Source organism: Mobula hypostoma, chromosome 9 (assembly GCF_963921235.1).
Source record: "Mobula hypostoma chromosome 9, sMobHyp1.1, whole genome shotgun sequence".
NCBI classification, from domain to species: Eukaryota; Metazoa; Chordata; class Chondrichthyes; order Myliobatiformes; family Myliobatidae; genus Mobula; species Mobula hypostoma.
The window spans coordinates 149,401,173-149,416,171 of NC_086105.1; the positions used below are offsets into that span (position 1 = coordinate 149,401,173).

At 43.4% G+C, this 14,999-nt stretch overlaps 1 protein-coding gene across 1 annotated transcript in view; it reads left to right on the forward strand.

Annotated features, from left to right (window-relative positions):
• The window catches only part of crebbpa (CREB binding protein a), a 163,091-nt gene that overhangs the window by 120,379 nt on the left and 27,713 nt on the right, over positions 1-14,999 (forward strand). The window contains exons 21-22 of the mRNA XM_063059452.1: positions 7,719-7,775; positions 8,728-8,805. Coding sequence (XP_062915522.1) covers positions 7,719-7,775; positions 8,728-8,805 — 135 coding nt within the window. The remainder of the gene's footprint in view (positions 1-7,718; positions 7,776-8,727; positions 8,806-14,999) is intronic.

The window sequence follows — 14,999 nt, forward strand, 5'->3', positions numbered from 1 at the left end:
ACTAACTTACATCTGTATGAAGCAAGATATTTCCAAACAAATGAATAATTGAAATCAGACCATTTTGATCATTAGGATCTTTCTGGTAACTTGGGACAATGTTCATTTACTGGAAAGCTGCTGTTTGTTCCTGAAATACAACTTGTATAACGTTAATCATTCAAATAGTGTCACTATTGAACTGAAGTTCCTGATACCCATTACCGAATCTATACCTGCACAAACAATCTAATCAAATCGTGCAAGACAACAGAGACAGGTTCTAGTGGAGAGTTTAGTACTTTCCATTGTGATTCTCTTTTGCCGGAGAAGTGTGTCCTGATTATTGTTTTCGGGTCATAATGGAAGAGAGATACGAGTGGAGGTAATGTCACTAACAAAGAAGGAGTAGGGGGCTGCTTCCCTCCATTAGCCTGTAGGACACCCTTGGGCAAGATCTAGCACCTGCCTCACGAAGCCATGGGAGCAGATGGTGCATAGTACAAGTCCCGGTTATGCGACCACTGACGCCAGGCAGACAGTCTTTGAAGAGTGTTGATAATGGGTCATTGGAAAGACCAGGATTTCCTACATCATACAGCACAGCACATAATGAACAAAAAAAGAAGAGAGAAGTGGTGGTTCTTTTAGGCCTTTAATACAGGGACACACACAGAATACCGGAGAAACTCAGCAGAGCCAGGCAGCATCTATGGAAAAGAATAATTAGTTGACATTTCGTGCTGAGACACTTCAGGGCTGGTAAAAATGGGAAGTCAGAGTAAGTAGGTGAGACGAGGGCAGGAAGAAGCACAAGGTCATAGGTGATAGGTGAAACCGGGAGAGGAGGAGGAGTGGGTGAAGTAAAAAGCTGGGACGTTGATTGGTGAAAGAGATAAAGGACTGGAGAAGAAGGCAGAAGACCATGGAAGGAAGGGGATGAGGAGGGTCACCAGAGGAAGCTGATGGGCAAGTAAGGAGATAAGGAGAGTGAGGGAAATGGAAATGGTGAAGGTGGGGGCCTGTTACCAGAAGATTGAGAAATCGATGTTCATACTATCAGGTTGTAGTCTACCCAGGTGGAATATAAGGTGTTGCTCCTTCAGCCTGAGTGTGGCCTCTTCACAGCAGTAGAGGAGGTGATGGACTCACATGTCAGAATGGGAAGTAGTATTGAAATGGGTGGCTATGGGGAGATCTTGTTTTTTCTGGTGAATGGAGACTAGGTGCTCAGCAAAGCAGTCTCCCAGTCTACGTTTGGTCTCACCAATATACAGGAGGCCACACCAGGAGCACCAGATGTAACAGGTTACCCCAGCAGATTCACAGGTGAAGTGTCACCTCACTGGGAAGGACTATTTGGGGCTCTGAACGATAGTGAGGGAGGAGGTGTAGGGGCAGGTGTAGCACTTGTTCCGCTTGCAAGAATAAATACCAGGAGGGATAACAGTGAGCAAATGAGTCGCATGTGGAGCGATCCCTGCAGAAAGCAGAAAGTGGAGGGGTGGGGAAGATGTGCTTGGTGGTGGGATCCTGTTGGAGATGGCGGAGGGTACCGAGAATTATTTGCTGGATGCAGAGGCTGGTGGGGACAAGAGAAACCCTATTCTTAATGGGGTGAGTGCAGATGTGTACGAAATGGAAGAGATGTGGCTGAGGGCAGCTTTGATGGTGGAGGAAGGGAAGCCCCTTTCTGTGAAGAAGGAGGACATCTCGTTAGTTCTGAAATGAAAAACCTCATCCTGAGAGCAGCTGCAGCGAAGATGGAGGAACTGAGAGAAGGAGATGGCATTTTTACAAGTGACAGAGCGGAAAGAGGTATAGTCCAGGTAGCTGTGAGAATCAGTGGGTTTATAAAAGATACCAGTAGATAGACTGTCTCCAGACATGGAGACAGAGAGAGTGAGAAGGGGGAGGGAGGTGTTGGAAACGGACCAAATCAATTTGATGGCAGGGTGGAAGTTGGAGGCAAAATTGGTGAAGTCAGCGAGCTGCGATTGGGTGCAGGAAGCAGCAGTGTGGGAAGAGTTGGGGGACAATACCAGTGTGGGAAGAGTTGGGGGACAATACCAGTGTGGGAAGAGTTGGGGAGCAATACCAGTGTGGGAAGAGTTGGGGGACAATACCAGTGTGGGAAGAATTGGGGAGCAATACCAGTGTGGGAAGAGTTGGGGGACAATACCAGTGTGGGAAGAGTTGGGGGACAATACCAGTGTGGGAAGAGTTGGGGGACAATACCAGTGTGGGAAGAGTTGGGGAGCAATACCAGTGTGGGAACAGTTGGGACAATACCAGTGTAGGTTCAGAACGTAGACTGTTCCATGCAGCCAGCAAAAAGGCAGGCGAGGCGTAGCTAGGACCCACGTGAGTGCCCATGGCTACACCTTTGAGTCGGAGGAAGTGGGAGGAGCCGAAGAAGAAATTATTGAGACTGAGGACCAGTTCTGCTAGATGGAGGAGAGGTGGGTGGAGGAGTACAAAATGCTGGAGGAACTCAGCAGGCCAGACAGCATCTATGGAAAAGAGTAAACAATCGACAATTTGTGCAAAGACCCTTCATCAGGACTGGAAAAAGGATGAGAAATAGAGTAAAGAAGTACAAGGTGATAGGTGAACCAAGGGGAGGGGGTTTAATACTAGGAACTGTTTTGAGTCTTTCGGAGTAGCTCTTTAATAGCTGAAAGGTTTTCTTTGACTTAAAAATTTTACATAGGGATTGGTAAATGCATCAAAGTTGTTTATGATTAATCTATATTTGTTCAGTGCTCAACTTGAGACGAATTATCTTATTCCCCTGATGCTTCCTCTCCTCCAACTGTGTCTTAAATTACCCATGGTTTTTGCTCCAACGTATCCATTACAGTTATTCACCAATTTTTGTCGGAATGACTTCCTCACCAGCTTTGATTTATGTTTTCCTGTCCTATACTGTCATGATTTACTTCACTTGACTCTAAATATTTCCATATTAACACACGCAAAATGCTGCAAGACCTCAGTAGGTCAGGCAGCATCTATGAAGTGGAATAAACTCACGATGTTTAGGGCCGAGACCGAGTTTTCTACATAATTTTATATATATAGGATAACCCAGTGATTCTCTACGTGCGCCATATGGCCCCCCAGGGGCCATGCCAGATTTCATAGGGGTCACAAGTGGGAAAACAAAAACAGGAAGTCACGGGAGTTTCTGAATGGCCATGATAAGGTTTAGACCATAGGAGGTAGAAGTAGAATTGGGCCATTTGGCCCATCAAATCTGCTCTGCCATTTCATCGCGGCTGATCCAATTTTCCTCTCAGCCCCAATCTCCTGTCTTCTCCCCGAATCCCTTTGTGCCCTGACCAGTCAAGGGTATATCAACCTCTTCTTTAAATATGCATAAAGACTTGGCCTCCACAGCTGCCAATGGCAAAGAATTCCACAGATTTACTACTCTCTGGCTAAAGAAATCCCTTCTCATCTGTTCTAAAAGGACGCCCCTCTATTCTGAGGCTATATCCTCGTCTTAGACTCTCCCACCATAGGAAACATCCTCTCCACATCCACTCTATCAAGGCCTTTCACCATCCAATGGGTTTCAATGAGGTCACCCCTGAATTCTAGTGAATACAGACCCAGAGCCATCAGACACTCTTCATATGACAAGCCATTCAATTCTGGAATCATTTTTAAGAACCTCCTTTGATCCTGCTCCAACTTCAGCCCATCCTTTCTAAAATAAGAGTTGACCATTTTGATGAAATATTACTAAAATATATAAATAAAAAAGAAATGATTATATATAATTTAATTGCAACCCTGAATAAAATGAAGGTCACCAAAAACTTTGACAAACTTCTACAGATGCACAATGGGGAATGTTTTAACTACTTGCATCACAACCTGAAGCACCAATGCTCAGGAAGTGGACACAGCTCAGTCCATCACAGGCAGAGGCCTCCCCACCCCTGAGCACATTAACGTGGAGCACAAGAAAACAGCATCCATCAGCAGGGACCCCCATCATCCAGACCATGTCCTCCTCTTGCTACTCACAGTGGGCAGGAGGTCCCATACCACCAGATTCAGGAACAGTTGTTACCCTACAACCATCAGGCTCCTGAACCAGCATAGATAACTTCACTCACCTCAACTCTGATCTGATTGTACAACCTACAGGCTCTCTTTCAAGGACTCTTTACAGTTGATACTCGCAGTATTTTTTGTCTTATGCATATTGTTTACTCTTTGTTTAGTTTTTCAATTAATTATGTTTCTTTATTTACTGTAAATGTCTAGATAAAATGAGTCTCAGAGTAGTATTTGGTAACATACTGTATACATTGATAATAAATTTACTTTGACTTTGGGCTCATCTCTGGATCCTTTAGCCATCAGTGATTCAGGAATCTCTTCAAGTTACACTTTCCGCCTGTCGTATAACCCATCAATGCTACTGCCAAAAGCTTAACTCTGGACAGCAAAGCCCTCCAGTCACCAGGGCATAGGCATTGATTTGCCACCAGTGCTTTTCAGGAAACAGAATATTTTCCGTTTTGGTGACTTTGATACAAACTGTTAAGACTAACATGACAGTTAACCCCACAAACTAAATCTGTTAATTTCTAGATCAATACAATAAAAACATAGAAACATAGAAAATAGGTGCAGGAGTAGGCCATTTGGCCCTTCAAACCTGCACCACCATTCAGTATGATCATGGCTGATCATCCAACTCAGAACCCTGTACCAGCCTTCCCCCCATACCCCCGATCCCTTTAGCCACAAGGGCCATATCTAACTCCCTCTTAAATATAGCCAATGAACTGGCCTCAACTGTTTCCTGTGGCAGAGAGTTCCACAGATTCACCACTCTCTGTGTGAAGAAGTTTTTCCTCATCTCGGTCCTAAAAGGCTTCCCCTTTATCCTCAAACTGTGACCCCTCGTTCTGGACTTCCCCAACATCGGGAACAATCTTCCTGCATCTATCCTGTCCAATCCCTTTAGGATTTTATACGTTTCAATAAGATCCCCCCTCAATCTTCTAAATTTCAACGAGTATAAGCCTAGTTCATCCAGTCTTTCATCATATGAAAGTCCTGCCATCCCAGGAATCAATCTGGTGAACCTTCTTTGTACTCCCTCTATGGCAAGGATGTCTTTCCTTAGATAAGGGGACCAAATCTGCACACAGTACTCCAGGTGTGGTCTCACCAAGGCCTTGTACAACTGCATTAGTACCTCCCTGCTCCTGTACTCGAATCCTCTTGCTATAAATGCCAGCATACCATTCGCCTTTTTCACCGCCTGCTGTACCTGCATGCCCACTTTCAATGATTGGTGTATAATGACACCCAGGTCTCGTTGCACCTCCCCTTTTCCTAATCGGCCACCATTCAGATAATAATCTGTTTTCCTGTTTTTGCCACCAAAGTGGATAACCTCACATTTATCCACATTAAATTGCATCTGCCATGAATTTACCCACTCACCTAACCTATCCAAGTCACCCTGCATCCTCTTAGCATCCTCCTCACTGCTAACACTGCCACCCAGCTTCGTGTCATCCGCAAACTTGGAGATGCTGAATTTAATTCCCTCATCCAAGTCATTAATATATATTGTAAACAACTGGGGTCCCAGCACTGAGCCTTGCAGTACCCCACTCGTCTCTGCCAACCAATTCTCTATCCACATCAATACCTTACCCCCAATACCGTGTGCTTTAGTTTGCACACTAACCTCCTTTGTGGGACCTTGTCAAAAGCCTTTTGAAAATCCAAATATACCGCATCCACTGGTTCTCCCCTATCCACTCTACTAGTTACATCCTCAAAAAATTCTATGAGATTCGTCAGACATGATTTTCCTTTCACAAATCCATGCTGACTTTGTCCGATGATTTCACGCTTTCCAAATGTGCTGTTATCACATCTTTGATAACTGACTCTAGCAGTTTCCCTACCACCAATGTCAGGCTAACCGGTCTATAATTCCTCGGTTTCTCTCTCCCTCCTTTTTTAAGAAGTGGGGTTACATTAGCCACCCTCCAATCCTCAGGAACTAGTCCAGAATCTAAAGAGTTTTGAAAAATTATCACTAATGCATCCACTATTTCTTGGGCTACTTCCTTAAGCACTCTATAAGTTGGATCAGAATCAGAATTTATTATTATTGACATATGTCATGAAATTTGCCATTCTGTGGCAGCAGTACTGCGCAATACATAAAATATACTATAAATTACAAAAGAAATAAATATAGTGCAAAAAGAGAGCAAAAATTGCTGTTCATGAACCATTCACAAACCTGATGGTGGAGGGGAAGAAGCTCTTCCTAAAACATTGTGTTTCTTTGTGACATCTCAGCTGTTATCACAATCTGGCTCAAAGAGGATTCATGCAGCAAGTCACATATCAACACAGTTCAGCCTGTTGTGCCCGTGCCAGGCTCTGGATGTGTTAATCAGTTTCAGAACTCCTCGGTTTGGTGGCTCAGGTTGAAGATCCTTTGTCAAATGTAGCAATGAGCCCTCTGTCTTTTCCTCTTGCTCTGTTTCAACAAAGTTGAACGTCAACTGAAGGAATAGCATCTTCCAACTGAGCACTTGAGAGCCACCTAGAACAGTGTTAAATTCAACAAGTACACTTAACCAGTTACACACACAAAATGCTGAAGGACCTCAGCAGGTCAGGCAGTATCTATGGAAAGGAATAAAGAGTCGATGTCTCAAGCCCAGACCCTTTATCAGACTTTCCAGTTGGCATCAGAACTGGCCAGTTGTACAGAAAGGTATTTCCAGCCTTCTGCCTTATTTTGATATTTCACTTCTCGCAGATTCAACATCTGTAATATCTCCTCTGTCCTCATTAATTTCCTTCAACCAGAAGAACGAATCTCATTGAATGATATGAAATTGTAATGGGGTTTGACAGGGTGGGTGAGGGGCAAGAAATTTCTTTGCCCAAGAAGTGAATCTTTGCAACTCTCTACTCAGGAGGACTGAATCGTTGCGTTTTCCCAAGAATGGTTTCAGTATTAAGGAATGCTATTAAGAGAATCAAGGGGTTGATACAAGAAAATCACGCTGATATAATAGACCAGCTAATATTTTATTGAAAGACAGAGAAAGCCCAAGGGGTCATGTGGCTTATTACTATTTATTTTCAGTTGCAATAAAACAAAACCTCATTTACTGTCACACAGTTTCTCTTGGTCTTCATCCTATCTGGGATAGTCCCTTTATTCTCTCCACACTTGCCCTGTCTCTGCATCTTTAAAACTGTTCTTATTTTTAAGCTTTGCCTGGTATTGTTGAAAGTTCATTGACTCAGAAGGTTAATTCCGACCCACGGTCCACAGAAGCTGCCTCACTTACTCAATACTTCCAACATTCTCTGTGTGTATTTCCTAAAAAGTAAATTAGTCACTTTCCTATAAGGCGGGGTCCCCTACCTGGGTTCCACAGACCCCTTGGTTAATGGTAGGGGTCCATGACATAAAACAGGTGGGGGAAGTAACAACTTAAAGGGGAAGTGTCTCAAATTCTCATCAGGAAACTCATGCTGAATGTTTATGAAGGCCTGCATGCAAGCCTCAGACATATAGATTGTGTGCTAGTTTATTGCCACGAACAAAATTGACTATTGCCTACAAGTGGGGAGCGGATGATAATATGCTAAATAAAGTATGTAATCTTTGTGCTAAAATGTAGGTAAATACAACTTACTTAAATCTTTGTCAATGTTTTCTTCAGAACGATTTCAAAAGATCAGTTTGAAAAAAAGAAAAATGACACATTGGATCCTGAGCCGTAAGTGTTCTGGTTTTATCATTTTCCCCAGTCCTTTGTAATTATTATTTAACCAATGCTGAGACACTTTTATTACAGACCCTTCTGTATCTTCTAGAGTTTAGAAGAAGGGCTGGTGACCTCACTGAGATGTTCAGAATGATGTGGGATATGGGGGCAGTGCAGTTAAAACCGTGATCCCATTGTATGGTGGGATGGATCCTCAGCCATCACTCTTCTATTTAAAAAGGGTGGCACAGTAGCGTAGTGGTTATTGTAATGCTATAACAGACCCAGTGACTCGGGTTCATTTCCACCACTGTCTGTAAGGAGTTTGTACATTCTCCCTGTGACCACTTGGGTTTCCTCTCTGTGCTCCAGTTTCCTCCCACGTTTCAAAGACATACAGGTTAGTAGCTTAATGAGTCATAGGGGTGTAATCGGGTGGTGCCGGCTCTTTGGCTGGAAGAGCCTGTTACCCATTTTAAATGATCTGATTGCAGAAATGAGCACTTTTTGGAAAGTCACAATCACAATCACAACCAATTTCCCCAGGATCAGTAAAGTATGACTATGACAAGAGATTCTGCAGATGCTGGAAAACTAGAGTAACATACGAAAAATACTGGAGGAACTCACCAGGTCTTGACCCGAAATGTCATTGTTCATTCTCTTCCATTGATCCTGCCTGCATTTTGTGTATATTAGTGAATTGTGTTAATTTAAGTACATACTTTACAGTTAGTGCACAACAATTTAACGGCAGGTTTGGCTAGAAGATAAAATCCTGGTCCCCATTGTTTTAAGTCTGATCACTCATTTCATTCCAGGCCTTTTGCAGAATTTGCTATGGGTTTATATTACTCTAAAGTTGCATTAGTTATTTGGTAAAATTATCTGCTTGAATTAACAATGTGGGAAAATAACAATGTATTGCTCAATTGGCATCTGAAGCTTTATTTCCTTATTTTAGATTTGTTGAATGTAAAGAATGTGGCCGCAAGATGCATCAGATCTGTGTTCTCCATAATGAAACTATCTGGCCTTCAGGGTAGGTATTGTTTAGATGGCCGGTTGTATGTTTTTAAATGATCTTTTGGGTTAAGGGGTTTCCTCATGACGTTTATATTGTGCATATTTGATATCAATTTTATAAAATACCCATCCCTTACTTTCTAGCTGTTCCTGCAATGAACACTGGATGCTAGTGCAATCCGTAACTCATAGCACGTACCTTCAACCTTCAATCCACAACTCCTAACATATACTGCTATCTGTTTTACTGAATGATTTTTGAAGTCTGTAAAGATGTACTTAGTTCTTCTCTATATAGTTTTGATCATCTTACCTAAGAAGGGATATATATTTGCATTGGAGACCTTCCAAAAGAGACTCACCTGACCAATTCCTGGGATGACAGGTTAAACAGGTTTTGTCACTATTCTTAGAATTTAGAACAATGAAGGGTGACTTTATTCAACTGTACAAGATCCTGAGAAGGCATGCTAGGGTAGATGTGGAGATGTTATCACTAGAGCAGTGGTTTCCAACCCTTTGCGTAATGATATTGGTCCATGGCATAAAGAAAGGTGGGTAGCCCTGCACATGAGGGGATGCAGTTACAAAGCAAGAGAATTATCATTTTGAATGGAACTGAGTGCAAGTTATTTTCTTGCAGAGCTTGATTAATCTCCGGATTCTCTATCCAAGGGGGTTATGAAGGCTAGATCATTAGATATTAGATACTTAAGGATGTGAAAGCTTTAGAGAGGGTGCAGAGAAGATTTACCAGGATGCTGCCTGGATTAAAGAGTGTGTCTTATGAGGAAAGGTTGAGTGACCTAGGGCTTTTCTCTTTGTAGTTTTTTTTTAGCGTGTCGCACCAGACAGTCAGCCATTCTTGTCTGACGCGTGGTGTCAGGATTGGTCTCCTTTCAGGTTAACTGGGTCACGATATGAACGTTCCTGACTCGACCCTTGTTTTTTACAAGGCCAAGTGGCTAGCTTGATGCTCAACCCGGCACAGATGGAAAGCGTGCTCGGAGGGTGGCCGGACTTGGATTCAAACTCGGGAGCCTTCGCTCCCGAGTCTGGCACTGATGCCCATTGCACCACTTTGTAGTGAAGGAGGAATGAGAGGAGACCTGATAGAGATGCGCACGATGATAAGAGGCATAGGTCGAGTGGAGCCAGAGACCTTTTCCCAGGGCAGGAATGGCTAATACAAGGGGGCATAATTTTAAGGTGATTGGAGGAAAGTGTAGGGGGGAATGTCGGAGGTAGGTTTTTTTAAAGAGTGTGGTGAGTGCATGGAAACATGTGGCCAGAGTGATGGTAGAAGCAAATACATTGAGGACATTTTAAAATGTCTTAGATAGGCACAATGATGATAGCAAAAATGGAGGGCTGTGCGGGAGGCAAGTGTAGGTTAAAAGGTCAGCACAACATCATGGGCCAAAGGATCTGTACTGTCCCGTACTGTTCTCTATACTTAAGGTGGCAGTAGATAAATGTTTGAAAAAGAATTAAGGAATTGAGCACAATGGGGTGTTGGCAGGATAGAGGAACTAAGGCCAGTGTGGATCAGTCATGGTAATGTAGAGTGATGTGGTAAGCTTGACGGGTCTGGTAGCCTATTCCTGCTCCTGTTTTCTTGTGTTCTTGTTTCTAGCAAGGCAGCAATTCTGGTATTCTACTTGTCCCATTGGGTGTCATGTATATGTTGTTTTTAACTAGACTGTTCCTTCCCTGAGTTCAGGAAATCCTTATTTCTATCTGGGTAGTTTTCATTTTAACTCTGCACATCTTGGCGTGCTCCCTGTTGGAACGGACCCTACATGTTCTCAATCAGAACTGCTGGCTGTGGAACTCCTGCTCCTAGACTGTCACCAGGCTCCTGGAGAGAGTGCTGTTCAACTCAGTTGGATGGCAACACAACATTGTATTAGCATTGTTGTTTCTCCACTGGCATGCTACAGAGAAGATCTAGAAAAAGCCTATAGTGCAATGCAGACCCTTTGGTCCACAATGCTGTGCCAAACATGTACTAACTTTAGAAATTACTTAGGGTTCCCCATAGCCCTCTATTTTTCTAAGCTCCATGTACCTATCCAGGAGTCTCTTAAAAGACCCTATCGTATCCGCCTCCACCACTGTCACCGGCAGCCCATTCCACGTACTCACCACTCTCTGCGTAAAAAAACTTAACCCTGACATCTCCTCTGTAGCTACTTCCAAGCACCTTAAAACTGTGCCCTCTCGTGTTAGCCATTTCAGCCCTGGGAAATAGCCTCTGTCTATCCACATGATCAATGCCTCTCATCATTTTATACACCTATCTTAAAAACTCTTAACGGCTCACACCTGTAAATTGGTTTCTACATCACTGGAATTCTGAGAGTTTTAAATATTCCAGGAAGAATTGCTGACTACAAAGTACATCATTGCATCTCACAGTCAAACACTGGGGTTGACCTAGTGTACAGCCATGATCCTCCCTATTTACTCTATTATAACTATACCCATGTTCCCTTAATCCAGCCAAGTTCAAATTTTTGTCTTTAATACATACTCATACTGCAGTCATTTGTCATGCCTCCTTTGGAGAATTTACAACTTCCTTCCTGTAATCCAGGTCAGTCATTGTAAAAAAAAACCTCAATTATTCAGATTTGTTTCCCTCCTCCTCCTGTCACTTTCTAACACCGTTTGATTGTTTTAGATTGTGACAATGAATTTTATAACCCTTTTTATTGGTCCCCTGTTTTCCTGGCTTTAATTACTGCAGAGTCGTAACTAAATCTCTGACTAGAAATGTTCAAAATATTTCAAGGCTGGTTTGATCTATTTTTTATGTCTGCTTTGTTGCTTCCTCAGTTTTCTAATGAAATTTGTACATTTGCGCGGTCGCCTCTGGTATCGGCTCATCTGATGCATTGCTGGTTCAACAGCCATAATACTGGAGCTCTGATCTTGTTTTAAAGCCCAGAGAGACCATCTTCAGATTTACACCTAACCTTTCATTCAGTTTATATTCTCTTGTCTTTCAAGAGAGTATGACATAGATAGAAAAAGGGAGGAGGTCCTGACGAAAGAATTCACGGAGTTAGGTAGGAAGCTGAAAGGCAGGACCTCTAGGGTAGCAATCTCAGGATTGCTGCCTGTGCCACGTGCTAACAAGTGGAAGAATAGCATGATCAGGCGTGTTAATGTGTGGCTGAGAGACTGGTATAGGGGGCAGGGATTCAGATTCCTGGATCACTGGGGCCTCTTCTGGGGAAGGTACAACCCGTACAGAAAGAACGGGTTACACCTGAACCCAAAGGGGGCCAGTATCCCAGCAGGCAGAGGGTTTAAACTGATTTGGCAGGGGGATGGGAACTGGAGTGACAGGGGTGAGGAAGGGGAAAACAGAGATAAATCAAAGATAGCATGCAACAGAGATGATAGAAAGGACAGGCAGGAGATGAGGCATAATCACAGCCAGTGGGATGATTTATACAGGGCAATAGAGGTATGGTGCAGTTAAAACAGAAAGCAACAAATACTGAACTGAAAGTAACACACATCAAAGTTGCTGGTGAACGCAGCAGGCCAGGCAGCATCTGTAGGAAGAGGTGCAGTCGACGTTTCAGGCCAAGACCCTTCTGCACCTCTTCCTACAGATGCTGCCTGGCCTGCTGCGTTCACCAGCAACTTTGATGTGTGTTACTTGAATTTCCAGCATCTGCAGAATTCCTGTTGTCTGAACTGAAAGTGTTGTATTTGAATGCATGCAGCATAAAGAATAAAATGGACAATCTTGAAATTCAGCTACAGATTGGCAAATAAGACATTGTGGCCATCTCTGAAACTTGGCTAAAGGATGGCTGCCATTGGGAGCTGAACATCCAAGGACATACGGTATATCAGAAAGATAGGTTAGTAGGCAGAGGGGGTGGTGTGGCTCTGTGCTTAAGAAATAATATTAAATCATTAGAAAGGGATGACATAGGATTGGAAAGTGTAGAGTCTCTACGGGTTGAGTTAAGAAATGGCAAGGGTAAAAGGACCTTAATGGCAGTTGTATACAGGCCGCCAAACAGCAGCCGGGATGTGGATTACTAATTACAGCAGGAGGTAGAAAAGGCATGTCAGAAAGGCAATGTCATGATAATCATTGGGGATGTTAACATGAAAGTAGATTGGGAAACCCAGGTCAGTACTGGACCTCGAGAGAGAATTTGTAGAGTGTCTAAGGGGTGGCTTTTTAGAACAGCTTGTTGTTGAGCCCACTTGGGGATCAGTTGTGCTGGATTGGGTGTTGTGCAATGATCCGGAGGTGATTAGAGAGCTTAAGGAACCCTTAAGGAACAGTGATCACATTATGATTGAGTTCACATTGGAATTTGAGAGGGAAAAAATCAAATAGACAATAGGTGCAGAAGTAAGCCATTCAGCCCTTCGAGCCAGCACCACCATTCACTGTGTTCATGGCTGATCATCCACTATCAGTATCCAGTTCCTGCCTTATCTCCATAACCTTTGATTCCGCTATCTTTAAGAGCTCTATCCATCTCTTTCTTGAAAGCATCCAGAGACTTGGCCTCCACAGCCTTCTGGGGCAGAGCATTCCATATATCCACCACTCTCTGGGTGAAAAAGTTTTTCCTCAAGTCCGTTCTAAATGGCCTACCCCTTATTCTTAAACTGTGGCATCTGGTTCTGGACTCACCCATCAGCGGGAACATGCTTCCTGCCTCCAGCGTGCCCAATCCCTTAATAATCTTATATGTTTCAATAAGATCCTCTCTCAGCCTTCTAAATTCCACAGTATACAAGCCCAGTCGCTCCAATCTTTCAACATATGACAGTCCTGCCATCCCAGGAATTAACCTTGTGAACCTACGCTGCACTCCCTCAATAACAAGAATGTCCTTCCTCAAATCTGGAGACCAAAACTGCACACAGTACTCCAGGTGTGGTCTCACCAGGGCCCTGTACAGCTGCAGAAGGACCTCTTTGCTCTTATACTCAATTCCCCTTGTTATGAAGGCCAGCATGCCATCAGCTTTCTTCATAGCCTGCTGTACTTGCATGCTTGCTTTCAGTGACTGATGTACAAGAACACCTAGATCTCGTTGTACTTCCCCTTTTCCTAACTTGACTCCATTTAGATAATAATCTGCCTTCCTGTTCTTACCACCAAAGTGGATAACCTAACATTTATCCACATTAAACTGCATCTGCCCACTCACCCAGCCTGTCCAAGTCACCCTGCATTCTCATAACATCCTCCTCACATTTCACACTGTCACCCAGCTTTGTGTCATCGGCAAATTTGCTAATGTTACTTTTAATTCCCCCATCTAAATCATTAATATATATTGTAAACAGCTGCGGTCCCAGCACTGAACCCTGCGGTACCCCACTGGTTACCACCAGCCATTCCGAAAGGGACCCATTAATCACTACTCTTTATTTTCTGTCAGCCAGCCAATTTTCAATCCATGTCAGTACTCTGCCCCCAATACCATGTGCCCTAAATTTGCCCACTAACCTCCTATGTGGGACTTTATCAAAGGCTTTCTGAAAGTCCAGGTACACTACATCCACTGGCTCTCACTTGTCCATTTTCATAGCTGCATCCTCAAAAAATTCCAGAAGATTAGTCAAGCACGATTTCCCCTTCATAAATCCTTGCTGACTCGGACCGATCCTGTTACTGTTATCCAGATGTGTCGTAATTTCATCTTTTATAATTGACTCCAGCATCTTTCCCACCACCAACGTCAGGCTAACCGGTCTATAATTCCCTGTTTTCTCTCTTCCTCCCTTCTTGAAGAGAGGGACAACATCAGCCACCCTCCAATCCACAGGAACTGATCCTGAATCTATAGAACATTGGAAAATGATTACCAATGCGTCCACGATTTCTAAAGCCACCTCCTTAAGTACCCTGGGATGCAGACCATCAGGTCCCGGGGACTTATCAGCCTTCAGACCCAACAGTCTATCCAACACCATTTCCTGCCTAATATAAATTTCCTTCAGTTCATCCATTACCCTAGGTCCTTTGGCCACTATTATATCTGGGAGATTGTTTGTGTCTTTCCCTGGTGAAGACAGATCCAAAGTACCTGTTCAACTCGTCTGCCATTTCCTTATTCCCCATAATAAATTCACCTGTTTCTGTCTTCAAGGGCCCAATTTTGGTCTTAAGTATTTTTTACCTTTTCACATACCTAAAGAAGCTTTTACTATCCT